This window comes from Penaeus chinensis, chromosome 39 (assembly GCF_019202785.1).
Source record: "Penaeus chinensis breed Huanghai No. 1 chromosome 39, ASM1920278v2, whole genome shotgun sequence".
Classification (NCBI taxonomy): Eukaryota; Metazoa; Arthropoda; class Malacostraca; order Decapoda; family Penaeidae; genus Penaeus; species Penaeus chinensis.
In genome coordinates this window covers 22,531,536-22,548,538 of record NC_061857.1, presented here as the reverse complement: position 1 = coordinate 22,548,538, position 17,003 = coordinate 22,531,536, and the positions used below count along the sequence as shown (strand labels likewise).

At 40.4% G+C, this 17,003-nt stretch overlaps 2 protein-coding genes across 5 annotated transcripts in view; both read right to left on the bottom strand.

The window, feature by feature from the left end:
• Positions 1-526: 526 nt before the first annotated feature.
• Positions 527-1,478, bottom strand: LOC125046766 (protein TRACHEARY ELEMENT DIFFERENTIATION-RELATED 7A-like). Its single transcript, XM_047644699.1, has 2 exons — positions 1,367-1,478; positions 527-1,193 (listed from the first exon to the last, which is right to left on the bottom strand). Exons 1-2 carry the CDS (start codon positions 1,448-1,450, stop codon positions 618-620), a joined length of 660 nt encoding a protein of 219 aa, XP_047500655.1. The 5' UTR covers positions 1,451-1,478; the 3' UTR covers positions 527-617.
• Positions 1,479-13,160: 11,682 nt separating this feature from the next.
• The window catches only part of LOC125046824 (cell surface glycoprotein 1-like), a 10,744-nt gene continuing 6,901 nt past the window's right edge, over positions 13,161-17,003 (bottom strand). For 2 of the 4 annotated variants that reach the window (XM_047644791.1, XM_047644793.1), the window contains exon 2: positions 13,161-17,003. This exon is cut by the window's right edge and continues 1,165 nt beyond it. In XM_047644791.1, coding sequence (XP_047500747.1) covers positions 14,251-17,003 — 2,753 coding nt within the window. In that variant the 3' untranslated portion in view covers positions 13,161-14,250. The other 2 variants (XM_047644794.1, XM_047644792.1) reach the window with 2 other exon arrangements.

The window sequence follows — 17,003 nt, the reverse complement described above, 5'->3', positions numbered from 1 at the left end:
AATATAAGCTGTACATGCCTATGGTCACATTTAGCGAACATTCGACATAGGGTAAGTCGTGTGGACAAATTGGCATTGTTTTTCTCCATGTAACATCATACCTGAGGAAACCTTGTTCTTAGCCTTTCGGAAACTTCCAGAATTTAAGAAAATCTCTCTCTCTCTCTCTCTCTCTCTCTCTCTCTCTCTCTCTCTCTCTCTCTCTCTCTCTCTCTCTCTCTCTCTCTTTCTTTCTGTCTGTCTGTCTGTCTGTCTGTCTCTCTCTCGCTCTCTATCTCTATCTCTATCTCTCTCTCTCTCGCTCTCTCTCTCTCTCTCTCTCTCTCTCTCTCTCTCTCTCGCTCTCTCTCTCTCTATCTCTATCTCTCTCTCTCTGCCGGGCTTGTTTGTTTGTATGTGTGTGTGTGTGTGTGTGTGTGTGTGTGTCTCTGTGTGTGTGTGTGTCTTTTTGTCTCTCGCTACTACAGTTCTGGTTCCCGCATAACGCAAGCAAATCTGTCCAGAATCAAAAATGAAACAAAGTTGGTTTATGTGATTTAATGTTTATTCGCAAGAAGAAAAATCATCTTTAGCTGATATATATATAGTATATAAATGTTTTGTTTAGTGAGATAATATTAATAAGGAGTTGGAGGATGAGGCATGTAAGGAGGCCCATGAGGAATCACATTAGCAGGAGACGGAGGCCCATGTGGATAGACGGCTTGGGGATAAGGCATACCGTGAGGAATAACCGTGCCAGGATAAGGAGCGCTATGTGGAATGACGGAATGAGGATAAGGCGGGCCGTTAGGAATGATTTTGTACAGGTAAGGCATGGCATGTGCCACGACCTGCGCTGGCTTTGACAGGTCTGGGTGGCCGTGGGTGATTACCTGCGTCGGCGAGGTGGACATATCGGGCAGGTAATGAGGAATGATCTCTACGGGGCTATTCATGTCCGGGGGATAATGTGGCATAACGCTCGAAGGGGAATGCACGTCGGGCACACCGTGGGGTATGATGGAGGATGGGGCATTGAAGTCGGGTGCGGCGTGTGCAATGATGCCTGTAGGGGTGCTAGGGTATTCGTGGGCGACGATATTTGATGGCTGAGGGATATGCCCGTCGGGGAGGCCGTCGGAGGAGGGGGGGGCACTGATGTAAGCTTCGGGCGTTGACGGCAAAACCAGCAACGTGCAAAGGAGAAGTAGCTGAAAGTAAGCAATGTTTCGTAAGTCAGTGCATATCACATGCTACAACGATATAGTTGAAAAGAAATTAAAGATAAATCCAGTTTGAATAAGTCATGATGAAGATGTAGCCCCATATAAAACAAGATTAAAACATTCAAAATCATTCAAGGAGATGGTGAAAGTGTCGGTACCATTTTGATGTTCGCTGACATTTCCCGAATCCCTATTTCCCTGCCAGTGAGCAACACTCCCACGCCTGGTATCTTATATAGCATATCTCGCCGTCACGTTCGAATTGCCAACTGTTGCATTAACCAAGGTGTGAAAAAAATAGAGATGGGATGTACACGTGTCATAACTGTCAACACTAGGAATCCATTTTTCGGCACATGAAGAAAAATGTGAAAATTTGTCCCTCGTGTTTTGGTCACATCTTATTTTGGAAGAGCAGAGAGGAACAGTCTCGTGTTTCGTCAAATAGATGTCAAGCCGCGGGCACACGAGCGTTCCGTCTTCGTCTTCGTCTTCGTCTTCGTCAGCCGCGGTCACACGAGCGTTCCGTCTTCGTCTTCGTCTTCGTCTTCGTCTTCGTCTTCGTCTTCGTCTTCGTCTTCGTCTTCGTCTTCGTCTTCGTCTTCGTCTTCGTCTTCGTCTTCGTCTTCGTCTTCATCTTCGTCTTCGTCTTCGTCTTCGTCTTCGTCTTCGTCTTCGTCCTCGTCCTCGTCCTCGTCCTCGTCTTCGTCAACTTCTTTTCCTTTTTCTTTTTCTTTTTCTTCTTCTCTTAACACCTAGTTTTTTTTATAATTTCCAACCTTCGAAGTTGTACTAAGCTATGTGTTTATTTAACAAACACATTTGTGAGATAAGCAATAATGATGTCACTGCCAGTATCAAATAAAATTATAAGCCCACTCGAAAAATATTTAGGCAAAAAATACAATTCTTTTGCTGTAGTATCAAGGTTCTGGTAGATTTTTTTAATGGCCGGATGCCCTTCCTGACGCCAACTCTCTCTTTTTACCCGGGCTTGGGGCCGGCACTGACTTGGCTGGCTTACCCACCCAGCGGCTACATTAAGTTATAAAATACAATATTTATATAAAATTACATAAAAAAAAATATTATATATGTGTGTGTGCGCGCGTGTGCGTGTGTGTGTGTGTGTGTGCGTGTGCGTGTGCGTGTGCGTGTGCGTGTGCGTGTGTGCGTGTGCGTGTGCGTGTGCGTGCGTGTGCGTGTGAGCGTGTGTGTGTGCGTGTGCGTGTGCGTGTGTGTGTGTGCGTGTGCGTGTGCGTGTGCGTGTACGTGTGCGTGTGATGTGCGAGTGTGTGTGTGTGTGTGTGTGTGTGTGTGTGTGTGTGAGAGAGAGAGAGAGAGATACTGCATACCGCGCCCTGCAGCTAACAAAACATCTCTTTGAATCTCTTTCTGGTTAGACAGGTGGTTTGATCAAGGCCCAGTCAAGTCAGACACCGCCCAGTCGGTATAGCATGAGTCCCGTGACTGCCATCAGCACTGGCTTGTGACTGCATATAATTCCCCACTATCTCTGTGACTGTTTGGAGATTTTGAGCCCCAACTATAGCTTCCCCTTGTTGAACTCCATGGTGGGTAGGGGAGGCGTGTGTGGAAATGAAAAATTCTAATTTATATGGTTTCTACAAATTTACAAAGAACTATCTCTCTCCCTGACGATCTACACAGTCCCCCGGCCAATCTCTCTGGAATGTCACATGTCACTCTGGAACCTCCAAGGGGCAACAAAGAGAATCATATGCTTCGCTTCCAGACCAGCTAAGGAGAATAGTTCATCTCAATCCATTAAGGAAATCTTACCTGGATAAATTAAGGTATCTCATATAGTAAATACCTTGTAGTGAAGACAACTGATGGTGTGTCAATTTTTGAAGTACATCAGAATATAGTTGTGGTTTGTCAACATGATCCTCGTATCACCCCACAACCTGATAGTCCAAGTCTTGTCACTAGACGAGAGTGACCATCTGCGTGCAATATGTGACATTCCTGGGGCTCTAGTCTTACATTCTCCTCACAAAATACTAAATCAGTGCAAGGGAATTATCTTTACCCAAGACCTGATGACGTATTCTGAGGAAAGATTGTTAGAGGAACTAAAGGATTTTAAGGTAGTGGCAGTGAAGTATTTTAAGAATATAGTTTATTTGGAACAAGAAGCTCATGAAGCTTCTTCAACGCAGTAATAAAGCAACATGCCCGTGTGCTGTTTACACAGTGAGGTAAGTCCTTTGCCTCAGTTCTAGCCTGTCTGCCATCCCTTATCCTCCAATACTTCTTGCACCACACACTCTGCCACTACAGTTTGACCTCAGGTCTCAAATATTGAAACTGCCTCTATTGCCCTTTGTCAGGGCAAAGGAATCCTGAGTCTGTCCAAAGGACTCCTCTCAAACTGGGATCTTTGGAGCCATCAGGCAGGGCTCCAGCTGCCACCACGTCCACAGGGGCCTCCATTGCTAGACAGAATGTTCCAGTCAAAGGCTCAGGTCCGTCCTTTGCCCAGGCAAAGAAATCCTGGATCTATCTGAAGGAAGCCTGTGGAAAATAGTTCTACAGGTAAACAACCCCCCAAAAAAGATGTGGGATGGGCCTTAACCACAGGTGCTGCCAAACACCTTATAAAGAAGTAGTTTGTCAGCCTGTAAAACTAGATACCTTGATCCAGTGGAATTGTCATGAAAAATCATACAAAATGGGAAGAACTGCAATATATGATAGCTTCATGTAACCCAGGTTGTGCATGCCTACAAGAGATTATATGACTAGGAAAAATAGTCTCATTTCCCTGAGAAGTTCAAGCCCAACTTTGATAATGGTACATCAGGATATTTCCTTCCAGGATATCCACCTGCAGACAACACTGGAGGTGAAGGCTGGAAGGATAGGCTTGATGTGACCTTATACTGTTGCATCCAACTACCTGCCTCCACATAATCTCAACATATATGATTTGGAAGATCTACTTGGGCAGTTGCCTCATCTATTTCTACTCTTGGGAGATTTTAAGATTTCAAGCAACCACTTTTCAACACTACTGGAGTTGTACATGCCGTGCGTTCACTTGAGCCTTTCCGCACGATGCGCTTTGCACAGGCCCAAAACGGTCAGAGTGAATGGTTTCGCCACGCGAAACGCCTCTCAGCTGATTACTGTAAACAAACATACCAACATGGCCGACTCTGCTAGGCGTGTTGCGGGAGTTGCTGTCCTTTTAGATAAATTAGACGATCCCATTTTAGACGCAGCTTTAATAGTTGCTTTAGAAAAGGATCCAGTGGAAGCAGAGGAAGCTGCACAGAGACGACATAGGGTCCGGAATCCAGTCAGAGTCGGTGCTTACGCAGAGAACATTGTGCCCCTATACAGCGAGTCTCAAGTCTCCCTTCAGAATGCGTCGACCAACTTTCATGGTAAGAGGCGATACATTATGTACTTTAGTATTAATACTTTATTATAACATTGCCATAAATGAAGTGAAGCAACAGGAACTGTACGTTTGTGAAGCATGGAGCTATTTTTTCTAGTGGTAATGCCCAGTGCATATGACTACAGATATACAAAATATATTTCACTATAAGGTAATTTTAGTATGTATGGGCAGATATGAAGATTAATTCTAATCAGCTTATTTTACAAAATTTATATTGTGGGGGATTGCATTATACTCATGGAGTCATGCCATAGATGGCCTATTACACTGGTTTATCATTTTCTTTGATTTGCAGAAAGAATTTTGTTTAATTTCCATTAGTATTACTATTTTGAAAACTTATTATGTCAAACAGGAAAATGTTTACAAGTATTCAGTTGCAAGCAGTTTGTGATTCTAATTTAAGATTTCTTGACATATATACAGGATGGGCAGGGTCTGTATATGATACAAGGGTGTATAGAAATTCATCCATATATTCACTTTTAAAAAACAATTATTTGCCCAGAGATTTTAATTTGCTTGGTGACTCTGCTTATACTCTCTCATCATTCATGATTGTTCCTTACAAGAACACGGGTCAACTCACAGCTGAACAGATTTCTTTCAATAAAATTCACTCTTCTACTAGGGTTGTGATTGAGAGAGCATTTGGTTTGCTAAAGTGTAAATTCCGAAGATTAAAATACCTAAATATGACTAGACATGACTGAATTCCAATAGTCATTACAGCTTCCTGTGTACTACATAATTTTATTTTACTTAAGGAAAAACTTGATATTCAAGCAGAGCTACAAGTCATTGTTTTGGAACCTGAGCCAGAGGTTCCATATGAAGGTATTCCTGAAGTGGAAAGAAAGGAAGCCTTTACAAAACGAGATGAATTGGCAAATCTTGCATAATGTAACATGTATCTAAATTTTTGTTTCTCGCGTTAAATGGTTTGTATGTTTGCAAGTAATGCTGCCTTATATTTGTCTTTTTTTGCACATTTCATTTTCTTTTGCATATGATACTTATTTTCATAGCTCATAAAATATTTGAAAATATATACTGTACCTTTATAAGTACCTGTGATAGATCACTTGTGTATTTCTTTCCTTTTGATGCTGCTAGATTTTCCTTTTTCTTTTGTATATATAACATATCTTTAATCGTTGTATTGCATTGCTGCGTGTATATTTACATATATATTTGTTCTGAAAGTTTTAAAAACTCAAGGATTGTAAATTGTAAGACAGATTTATCATAATCCATGTCTAATAAAATATTTTTTGTTTCACCTCTTTTTTTCTTCTTTTCACTTGATGTTCTATTTGGGGGTAAATTAAATTGAATGTATTTATCAAAAATAATAGAAGGTATTTATTTTAAAATTTTGAAACTTCTGTTTACACTATATCACAATCTGAACTTATCCTGATGTTTAAGCACCTGAGCATGTAGTGTACTTCCAAAAGCTAAAGGAAAATAATTTGTTATAACTGCCATTACAGAATTAACAAATAAACATTTCAATTTCAAGGCATGAAGCAGATGAAATGATAAACCTTAAAGACTACAGTACGAAAAAAATATATTTCCTGACATTTACAGAACTGAGTTAAAGCAATAATAACTTAAATGGAATTTGTTGCAAGTACTGGTCATGCTGATTACTTTAAGATTGCATAAACCTTTCTAACACAGCATTTCTCTCAACAACAAGATCAGCTAATTTGTCTAGTGCTGAGATGACATGTTCTCTCCTCTATGACGTCTCTTGTTCTTCTGAACGCCTCCGTTTATGAGATCTTGGTGGTGGAAGGGATGATGCTGATGGATCTGGAGAGAGAGTTCTTGAACTGGTAGACTGTGATTGTGATGGTGATGGCACTGGAAGTTCCACAACTTCAGATGGTCCAGCACTAGTCGAAGGTTGACCTGGTGATGAAAGTTTCATTAATATTGTAAGCACAATGTAATCTTTTATTTCAATTTACTTTTAGTCTCTCATAGAATATAAACTACTAATTAATTTATCATTGCATCTCTTTCTAAAATTCCTCACCTATCATTAATGACGACTCTTTTGCAACTGGTATTGCACTAGGATCACGTCCAAGAACCTCATCCACTGCTTCAAAGAATGGCCATTGTGTCACTGTCTCGTCCACTTAACTTTGCATTATCTTTAATTATTTTGTATCTGAAAAAGGAGATTAAAACAGCTGTAAGCAAATAAAAACAATCTAAATAGAAATCTGAAGCAATTATAAAACATTTATCAGAACCAACTAACTCGTCTTGGTAAGACACGTATTAAACAAAACAAAAACAAAATCCATAAGATAAAGGAAGTATGGAATACTTTATACAATATATTAAGGTAACCAAAAACATTCCAATAAAATCTGAACAAAATATTCATTCAGGTAAAAATACAAAACTGTGTTTTAATCCGCGCATCTTTTTGTCACAAATTTCCCCAGTGACAGAATGTCCAGCATCTTGCAGCACTGAAGCAATATCTTCCCATATTTTGTATTTCCTCTCTGTACGGCTGGGAAAACTATGTTTATTGTCACTGTATGCTTTTATCAACAACAGTGTTGCTGCTGTTGTCCTTTTACTGGCAGAACCTGCAATTAATATGCCAACATTTACATTTTTTTTTACAACTTTATTTCTTAATTAAATGCTTATCACTTTTGGTATGCACAGTCAAAATATGATACATATATCCTGCATCCACCAAAATCATAACTGTTCGAAATTATAGTCTTACGCAGTTATTAAAAGATAACAGTAGCATTATCATAAACTTTTATCACTAACTACTGTGACGTTCCCGGAAGTTCTATCTCAACCATATTTTAGATTTACATGATGTAAATTTACACTTATTATATTCTTTGGTGGTCAGACACTTACCACAAGTCATTACGTGTCCCTGAGCTTCTTCCAAAACCAAGAAATATGCGTTACTAGTCAGGCAGAGGTTCCGAGTAGGCGACCATCTTTGTTGTTTACAAACATTCGCGAGGCGAAGCGAACTACCTCCAAACCCCGCTCGCTTCGCCACGTAACGCTTCGCGAAACGTTTTGTCAAACGGACCGTTCACTTGATTTCGCCACGGAACGCACGGTGCGCACTAGGGTGTTTCAATAAATCCGACTTTTTCAGAATCATTCAGCTAGTTGCTAAACAGGCGCCTACTATGCTTAAATGACGACATGCAAAATATTAGACAAATAAAAAAATATCTACTATTCGCAATTTTTTATTAAAGTATAATACCATTTCCGGCGCTGAGATGAGGTGCGGCGGCCTCAGCTGTGACCCGCATGACCCACGGAAGGGCATTTCGGTTCATCCGACATTATGGCAGAATCAAACATAGGGTAACTTAGGTCATTGCGAATGATTCCTGGGGACTTCCGTAAAGATTCCCAGTCACTATGCATTTCCATATAAACTTGTGCTACCTTCATAATGCCTATATTGTGGTGACGATCTCGTCAGTGGCAATATGGCACTTCGACGTGGTGGTTTGCGCAGTGCCGATACACGTATACTGAAAGAGTTTGGTACCATTGATGTTTTGCCACCTAGACCACTGACGAAGAGTGACATTCTTGCTCGATACTGTGACTTAGAAAGACATGGTAACCAGACACCAAAAGGATGCTCAAAAGATAGCTTGCCATGCAATAATTTGACTATTACGGAATCTCAGATTTTATCCAAGTTGCAGGCGGAAATTGCTGTGCTGTATAGCAAATTCGGCATTAAGACAATATCACCTTGGTATATGAAAGAAAAAATAAAGAAAATAAAGAAAGAGTACTACGACTCCATCAGAAATGTAACACTGAAGACAAAATTCTCGAAAACTGTGATTGTGTCATTCAAGGCAAAGAAACAACCCCGAGAAATCCTCAAGGAAGATATAGATTGGTATGATGCAAAAGTACAAGGAAGCAATGGATCACTCGGAAGTGTTGATTATCAGGCGTAAAGACGGGAATTTAACAGACTGAAATGGAAGCAGACCAACAATGCAGAAGTCCGATTTATATGCAACACTGAAGATATTGCAGAAATGTCTTTTGCCAGTTGGTGCCAGGTGGCTGGGATTTTTTTGTTCCCTCCTACACATCTGCCTGACCATTGACACCATATTGACCAAGCTGGAAGGAGTTTGTGATGGTGATTTGCCCAATAAATCCAAGATAGGAATAAAGAACAACACCATAGAGTGTCTGAAAGCACTGAAAAAAAATCCAAGAACAATCAGAAGTATTTTTGATTTTGCAAAAGTTCATTTCATATGCTGGCGTTCTGCTGTGAACAGCAATGGAATGACTCTTTTCAGAACTGCTATTGAAACTTCAAGGAGGTATGCCAGGATTGGCTGTGAACTTGGCTTTCGTAGCAGCTACTTCTCGTCCATCAACAGACATCTGTATAATGCAGATGGTACACTTCTTCCCTTGGCTGTTGATCATGATTACGTCGATGAAGTTGCAAAGATCTTGAAAAGAGGAATTCGTGAAAAATGGCCATACACACCAGCCCTATTCAAAAATAAGTTTGCATACTTGGCCTATGATATGCATGAAATCGATATGTGGAAACCCAAAAGTTCATTAATACCTGGCCATAATCAAATCTGTGAAAAACTGATTGGAGACATGAAAAAATGTGAAGATATAAACAGAATTGTTGTTGTAACAGAAACTAGAGATCGGCGTAGTCGGAGATATGGCAATGTAAACAAAGGAGTAGAATGAAAATTATATTGTATGCAATATATAATGTTCCAAATAAAATCATTACTAGAATCCTTTCCTTTTATATCCTCTTGTTAAATAAAATATGTTACTTCAAATAATTTAAGCGAAGTGAGAAGTCCGAGAGCCAAAGCATGCTCTCGGCGACCAAAGCCCGATTCGGTGGGAGTGAACACAAAGTAAAGTCAAGCCTACTAATTGAAAAATTAGTCTTATGGCAATTACAGAACTTTATATAATATTAATTTATAATAGAAATAATTTTGATGCAAAAATATTAAAGAAAAGTATAATATTGAGGTATTTTAAAAATAAAATAGTTATACCGACAACCGAAAACGAGGTGTTATTTGGCGCTCGAAGCGGTGTCTAAATCATAATTTTATCAAAACTTTCTATTGAAAACAGAGAATGCGAGATATTCTTTGATTTTAATAAAAAATACATTTCCAAACTCAGAAAATTCATAGGCGCCTATTTCTTAACTTGCCCCCGGGATTCGAGCAAATTTTAGAAAATCGACAATTATTGAAACACCCTAGTGCGCACTGCCCAAGTGAAGGCACGGATGGATTCCTTTTAGATCATCTGCAGTAATGCAGGGATCTGTGAAGGATTTAAAGATGCTGTTAATCACTTCAAATCACAAACTTTGCAGCAGGAGGATCCATTCCAAAAAGTAGCACCTGGTTTAATTTGGGACCCCCTTAGCATGGGTATAGAACAAGGTGCGAAGATCACTGGAAATACCACACCTACTATGAAGAGAGATAATCCTCACAGACAAAAAAAAAAATGTTGCAAATAAGCTAGCTAAATCCATGGCAGAGATCTCAACTGGAGCATCTTATACTACCCAATTCTCCACTCTTTGGGCTGAACAGGAACGACAACCAATGTCGTTCTTCAGTAAGAGTGCAGAATTTCCACACAACTTGCCATTTTTGTGCAAGGAGATGGACTCCACTTTGCAGTTCTGCCGTAAGACTGGAAGTGTTATTTCATACCAAATGATATCTCACTTATTAAAGAGCTCCCAAAAGCTTTTCAATAGGATCTATAGAAGCTATAATTATTCCTATCCCTAAACCTGGCAAGGATGCTTCCATACCAAGGAATTTCTCTCATCAGCTGCTAGATGGAGGAAATGGTAAACTTCAGGTTGACATTCCTACTAGAGGAGGAAAATGAGCTGGTCCATATCAATATAGGGTTAGAAAATTGAAATCGACCACAGATGCAATTGTGAGGATGGGGATTGCTATACATAATTCTTACACAAAGCCTTTTTGAGGTCTTTGATTTCCAAAGGGCTTATGATACTACTTGGAAGCATGGTATACTCATTTACCTACCTTCTACAAATTTTCCTTGCTGATAGGAAGTTTAGAGTGCAGATGGGAAAAAGTTTCTCTAATCTGGAAGATCAGCTAAAAAGATTGCCACAAGGGAGTGTCTTAAGTGTGACCCGGTTTGCCACTGCTATAAATGACTTCGTAAAGGTCGTTCCAAGTGCTGTCTCCTGTAGTCAGTATGTTGATGACTTCATACTGTACTGCTCTAGAAGAATCTTACAGGATGTACAAAAACACATGCAGACTGCAATAAATCAAGCTGTGCTGTGGTAAACATTTCATGAGTTCAAATTTTCTCCAAGCAAGACCATGGCTATAGATTTTCCACAAAAGAGGAAAGTTTCATCCTTCCCTATATTTAGGAGCAAACCCACTGCATTTTGTTCAAGAGGTGAAGCAGTTGGGTCTATTTTTTTTTACTTAAGGCTTACATGGTTGCCTCAAGCAGTTGGGTCTATTTTTTTTTACTTAAGGCTTACATGGTTGCCTCAAGCAGTTGGGTCTATTTTTTTGACTCAAGGCTTACATGGTTGCCTCACATCAAACAGTTAAAGATGAAAGCTAAAAAAGTGATTAGTATTTCGCGGGTTCTTTCGCGCCTATCTTAGGGTGCAGACCGCACAACGCTTCTGCAGCTTTACCAAGCACTTATTAGTAGCAAACTTGACTGTGGATGTGAGACATTTATCTGCAACTCTCACTGTTCTCCAGATGTTGGACTCGGTTCATAATGAAGCTCTCAGAATCTGTACAGGGGTTTTCAGATCTTCACCTGTGGAGTCCCTGTATGATTAGAGCGGAGAACCACCTTTTTCATTACACTGGAACTACATGAACCTGAATTACTATATGAGACTACAAAGGATTCCAGGGTCTACATCTACATCAAGTCCAGCTGGATTTGGTTGGAATTGTGAAGAGGGAGAGATCCAAAGCAGAAGTCAGGGAGATATTTCTTCAATACACTTCTAAGTATCAGATGCAACATTACAGTTGGTTCGAAATCTGAAAATGGTGTGGCCTTTGTCACAATGAGGAAGATGAAGACTGCAGTTGGTAGTCATCCTTGCTATCCTTACAGCAGTCAAGATGACTAGAGATCTAATGAACCTTTCTGTTGTAATATATTGCGATTCTCCGAGGGTCAAGATTGGTTTGCACTGATATCAGCAAATTTAATGTTGGGTGCCAGCGCATATTGGTATCAGTGGGAATGAGCGAGCTTATCAGAAGGCCAATGTAGCTGCTGCTCAGCCCTGTGATGTTCTTTTTCCTCTCCCACACACCGACTTGAAACCCAGCATCAGAAGTTGTCTTCGCGATAAATGGAGGCATGCCTCTAGAAACAAACTGTGACAGATTAGAGGTGACCTTGGCAATTGGGTGACCAGCGTCCATCCCAACCGATAAGTTATGTTAACAAGACTAAGAATCCGGCACATGGGTCGGTGATGGGATGCTGAACATTCTCAGACCAAAGACGTATGCACTTGTCGCCCCTGTATACACTGAAAAATATATTAGGGGAGGATTGTGACACGGAAGGTCTTGTTAGTTTCTTAAGGGATCACTAATATTTTCAATAAAATTTAATTATGCATAATGTTTACACAATAATTTTATACATTTAGAGCACATTTATGCTTTGATTTTTAATATGATATTTATTGTTATTTATATGTATTTATAAGAAATTTACTGATAGAGTTTTAACATTTTAAATATTTTATATCCAAGAAGGTATTCGCCGCTAATGACCTTTTACGCGGCAGATCGTTTTAAATAATCAATCAATCTTTACTCAATTGATGTAGATACTGCTGCGAGTCAAACACGAAAAGAAGAAGAATGAGATATGTGTGTGTGTGTGTGTGTGTGTGTGTGTGTGTGTGTGTGTGTGTGTGTGTGTGTGTGTGTGCGCGCGCGCGCGCGTGTTTGTGTGTGTGCATATATATATATATTCATGCATACATGTATATGGATGTATATTATATATATATATATATATATATATATATATATATATATATACACATACGGAAGATTTGGGAGTGAGGAAAGATAGCAGGGAGGAGCAGGAAAGGAGAAGAGGAGGCTAAGGGTATAAGGAGGAGGATGATAAAGGGAGAGAGAAAGACTTCTGTTTTTGTTTTTGTTCTCACGGGTCTCGCTAGTAACAGCAATGATGATAATTGATATTAGTAATAATAATGATGATTATACTAATAATATGGATGACAGTAATAATGATAATAATGATGATGATAATGGCAATAACAGTAACAACAACAATAATAACAATAGTAACAATAACAATCAGCTATTATTTTACTAATTACAAAGGTGATGAATTTATATTTTGAAAAGGTTAGTGAAACTAATTCATAAAGTAATTCATTTTTGTATTAAGCATAAGCTGCGTATGTACTACAATTTCAACTGCGCCGATTCAACAAATAGAGAAAGTGTGGTATCCTACAAAAACATCTGTTCATAGCCTACTTTATTCATTGTTGCAATGCGTATATATGGACTAACATGATACAGCAAGGAGGAATGGAAATGGAATGAACTGTTGTAAACTACTAAAACTAAAACATTTATTTTCTTGATTCTTCCCAAATACAAGGTTGGGACGCTCTCCCATTGTGTGTAATAGGTCCTGACTGTATTAATACAAGAGGAAACACCCATATACACAGTGATTTTCAAATACAGACCGTTAAACAAACCACAAATGCTGCATCCAACAAACAGGAAAAGATGTTTTGCCCATTTGGAACCCCTATTTTGGCGTCCAGGACAGGTTGTTCATCTCGTTCACCACGCCCTTCTTTGCAGCAGGGCGAGCAAGACGAAATGACATCTCAGTGGCATTTGTATCTACACATTGACAAGTTGTGAGCAACCATAAGAAAATGGTAGATAATTATATGGGTCTCTATTGTTGTTATTCTCGTGTCTGTCGGTGGCTGATAAGTTTCCTATGCATAAGAGAACTAACGAAGAATATGTAGTGTGTAAAATAAAGGCAATAGTTATCATAATATAATGAATGTTTCAGAGCTGGTTGCATTGCGGGAAAGGAAGGCCTCGGAGGGTCCTAACAAGTTGTCCGGACGAGAGAGACAAGGAGTTTCGAACGCAGCGTTACATCAGCTTCGAAATTCGTGGTATCTTAAATTATACGCTAAAACGATGTTGAAATACATGTTAAAAAGTCCCTATAGTTAAAAGTACCCTATTGAGTTATCTATTAAAGTGATGTTCAAACATTAAATGCTAAATGTTAAGAGTCCTTATAGTTAAAAGTATCCCTTTGAAGCTGATTTATATACTAAAATACATGTTAAAAAGTCCACTTGCACGAATGGGATATGAAATAGAAATGAGATATGGCAGGTTCCCACGATCTCAAATCTGAAACAGTCCATTTCTTGTAGGGAGAAATTAGTAAGACGAAAGAATATGAGAATTAGAGAAGACCCAAGAAGTAAGGAAAGTTACCAGTGCTACTGGAGTCAGTGATTGGAGGTCTACGATTGGGAGTAATAGTGGTTGTAGGAAAATTATTAGAGGAATCAAGATTTGCAGAAGGAGGATTGGAGGAATCACCGATTAGAGGAGAGGGATTCGGAGAGTCAGTCATGTGAGAAGAGATATTGTGGGAGTCAGCAGTTAGAGAAGAGAGATTAGGGAACGCAGCAAAGAGAGAAGAGGGATTAGGGGACTCAGCAGTTCGAGAAAAGGATCTAGGGGAGTGAGAGATTAGAGAAGACGGATTGGGGAATTCAGCGATTAGAGGAGAGGGATTTAGGGAGTCAGCCATGAGAGAAGAGGGATTGGAGGTTCCAGCAATGAGAGAAGAAGGAATGGAGGATTCAGTTATCAGAAGAGAGGGATTAAAGGAGCCAGTGCCAGAAGAAGGATTAAGCGAGTTAGCAATGAGAGAAGAGAAATTGGGGGAATCACCAGTTAGAGAAGAGTGATTAGGGGACCTATCGAGAGAAGGATTGGGGGATTCAGAAGAGGGATTAGGGGAGTGGACGATGAAAGAAAAGGGATTAAGGGAGTGAACGATTCGATAAGAGAGATTAAGGGAATCACCAGTTAGAAAATAGGGATTAGGGGAGTTAGCCATGAGAGAAGAGGGATTAGGGGACTCAGGGATTAGAGAAGAGGGATTGGGGGAATCACCAGTTAGATAAGAGGGATTAGGGGACTCAGCGATTAGAGAAGAGGGATTGGGGGAGTTAGCCATGAGAGAAGAGGGATTAGGGGACTCAGCGATTAGAGAATAGGAATTAGGGGAATCACCAGTCAGAAAAGAGGGATTAGGGGACTCAGGGATTGGAGAAGAGGGATTAGGGGAGCTAGCCATGAGAGAAGAGGGATTGGGGGAATCACCAGTCAGAAAAGAGGGATTGGGGGAGTTAGCCATGAGAGAAGAGGGATTGGGGGAATCACCAGTCAGAAAAGAGGGATTGGGGGAGTTAGCCATGAGAGAAGAGGGATTGGGGGAATCACCAGTCAGAAAAGAGGGATTGGGGGAGTTAGCCATGAGAGAAGAGGGATTGGGGGAATCACCAGTCAGAAAAGAGGGATTGGGGGAGTTAGCCATGAGAGAAGAGGGATTGGGGGAATCACCAGTCAGAAAAGAGGGATTGGGGGAGTTAGCCATGAGAGAAGAAGGATTAGGGGACTCAGCGATTAGAGAAGAGGGATTGGGGGAGTCAGCAATTAAAGGAAGAGGATTGGGTAATATAGGGATTAATGGAAGAGAATTAGGGGGATTGGCAACTGCAGAAACAGAAGGATTATGAGAATTAATGATTAAGGATGAACGATGATCAGGATAATCACTTAGAGATTGGGGAATGTTGGACTTGGTGATTAGGACAGAAGAAGGGTTAGAGTCGTCAGTGTTCGGAAAAGGTAGATTGGAAGTATCTCTGAAAAGATTTGGATTTTGAGAATCGGTAAAAAGGGTAGATCGAAGATTAGAATCATCGATAATTAGAGATGAAAGTTGAGGAAAATCAGGACTTGGAGGGAAATGAGGATTGGGGGAATTAGAGATTAGAGTTGTGGAAGGATTGGATAACTGATGGACTGGGGTAGGTGGTGGATTAGGGAAATTATGGATTACAGAAGTGGGAGGATTAGGGAAATCGTGGATTAGTGTAGGAGGATTGTGGGACCCAGAGATTAGATCTAAAGGGAGTTTAGTTGACTGCTGGACTAGAGTACCTTGGGGATTAGGATAATTTTGGATTAGAGCAGTTGGAGGATTAGGCAAATCGTGCATTGGTGTAGGAGGATTATGAGAATCAGAGATTAGAGTCGTATGAGGATTAGATGATTCATGGACTAAGGTAGATGGAGGATTAGGGACATTATGGACTAGGGCAGTGGGATTAGGATTAGGCAAATCGTGGATTACTGTAGGATTGTGGGAACCAGAGATCAGAGTTGTAGGAAGATTGTGGGAACCAGAGATTGGAGTTGTAGGAAGATTGTGGGAACCAGAGATTGGAGTTGTAGGAAGATTGGATGACTGCCGGATTAGGGTAGTTGAGGGATTAGGGAAATCATGGATTAGAGTCGCAGGAGGATTAGGGTAATCGTGGATTAGCGTAGGAGTATTATGGGAACCAGCGGTTAGTGTTTTAGGAGGATTAGACAATTCATGGACAGGGCCACTCGGAGGATTAGGAAATTCGTGGCTTAGAGTCACGGGAAGATTGGGAATATCATGGACTGATCGTGTTCCAAGATTAGAGAAGTCGTGGGTTAAAGAAAGAGAAGGATGAAGAGAATCGGCAGGAGGATTAGACAAATCGGAAATGAGATTAGTGGAAGGCTCAGACGGATCAGGATTAGGGAAATCTGAAGGAAGAATGAAGCGGAGTTGAGGAGAATCTGGGATTAGACTTTGTAAATTATGTAGAGCATTGGGGGTTTCAGAGTTTACGTCAGCTAGCAGAGAAGTGGAAGTTTCAGTGAGTGGAGTAGTGAGAGATTCATGAGATTCAGTGGGTAAAGGGGTTTCAGTGAGCAGAGTAGTGAGAGGTTCAGTGGGAGAGGGAGGTTCAGGAGTTTCAGTGAGTAAAGGAGAAGAAGTTTCAGTGAGTAGAGTAGTGAGAGGTTCAGTGGGAGAGGGAGGTTCAGGAGTTTCAGTGAGTAGAGGAGAGGAAGTTTCAGTGAGCCAAGTAGTGGGAGATTCAG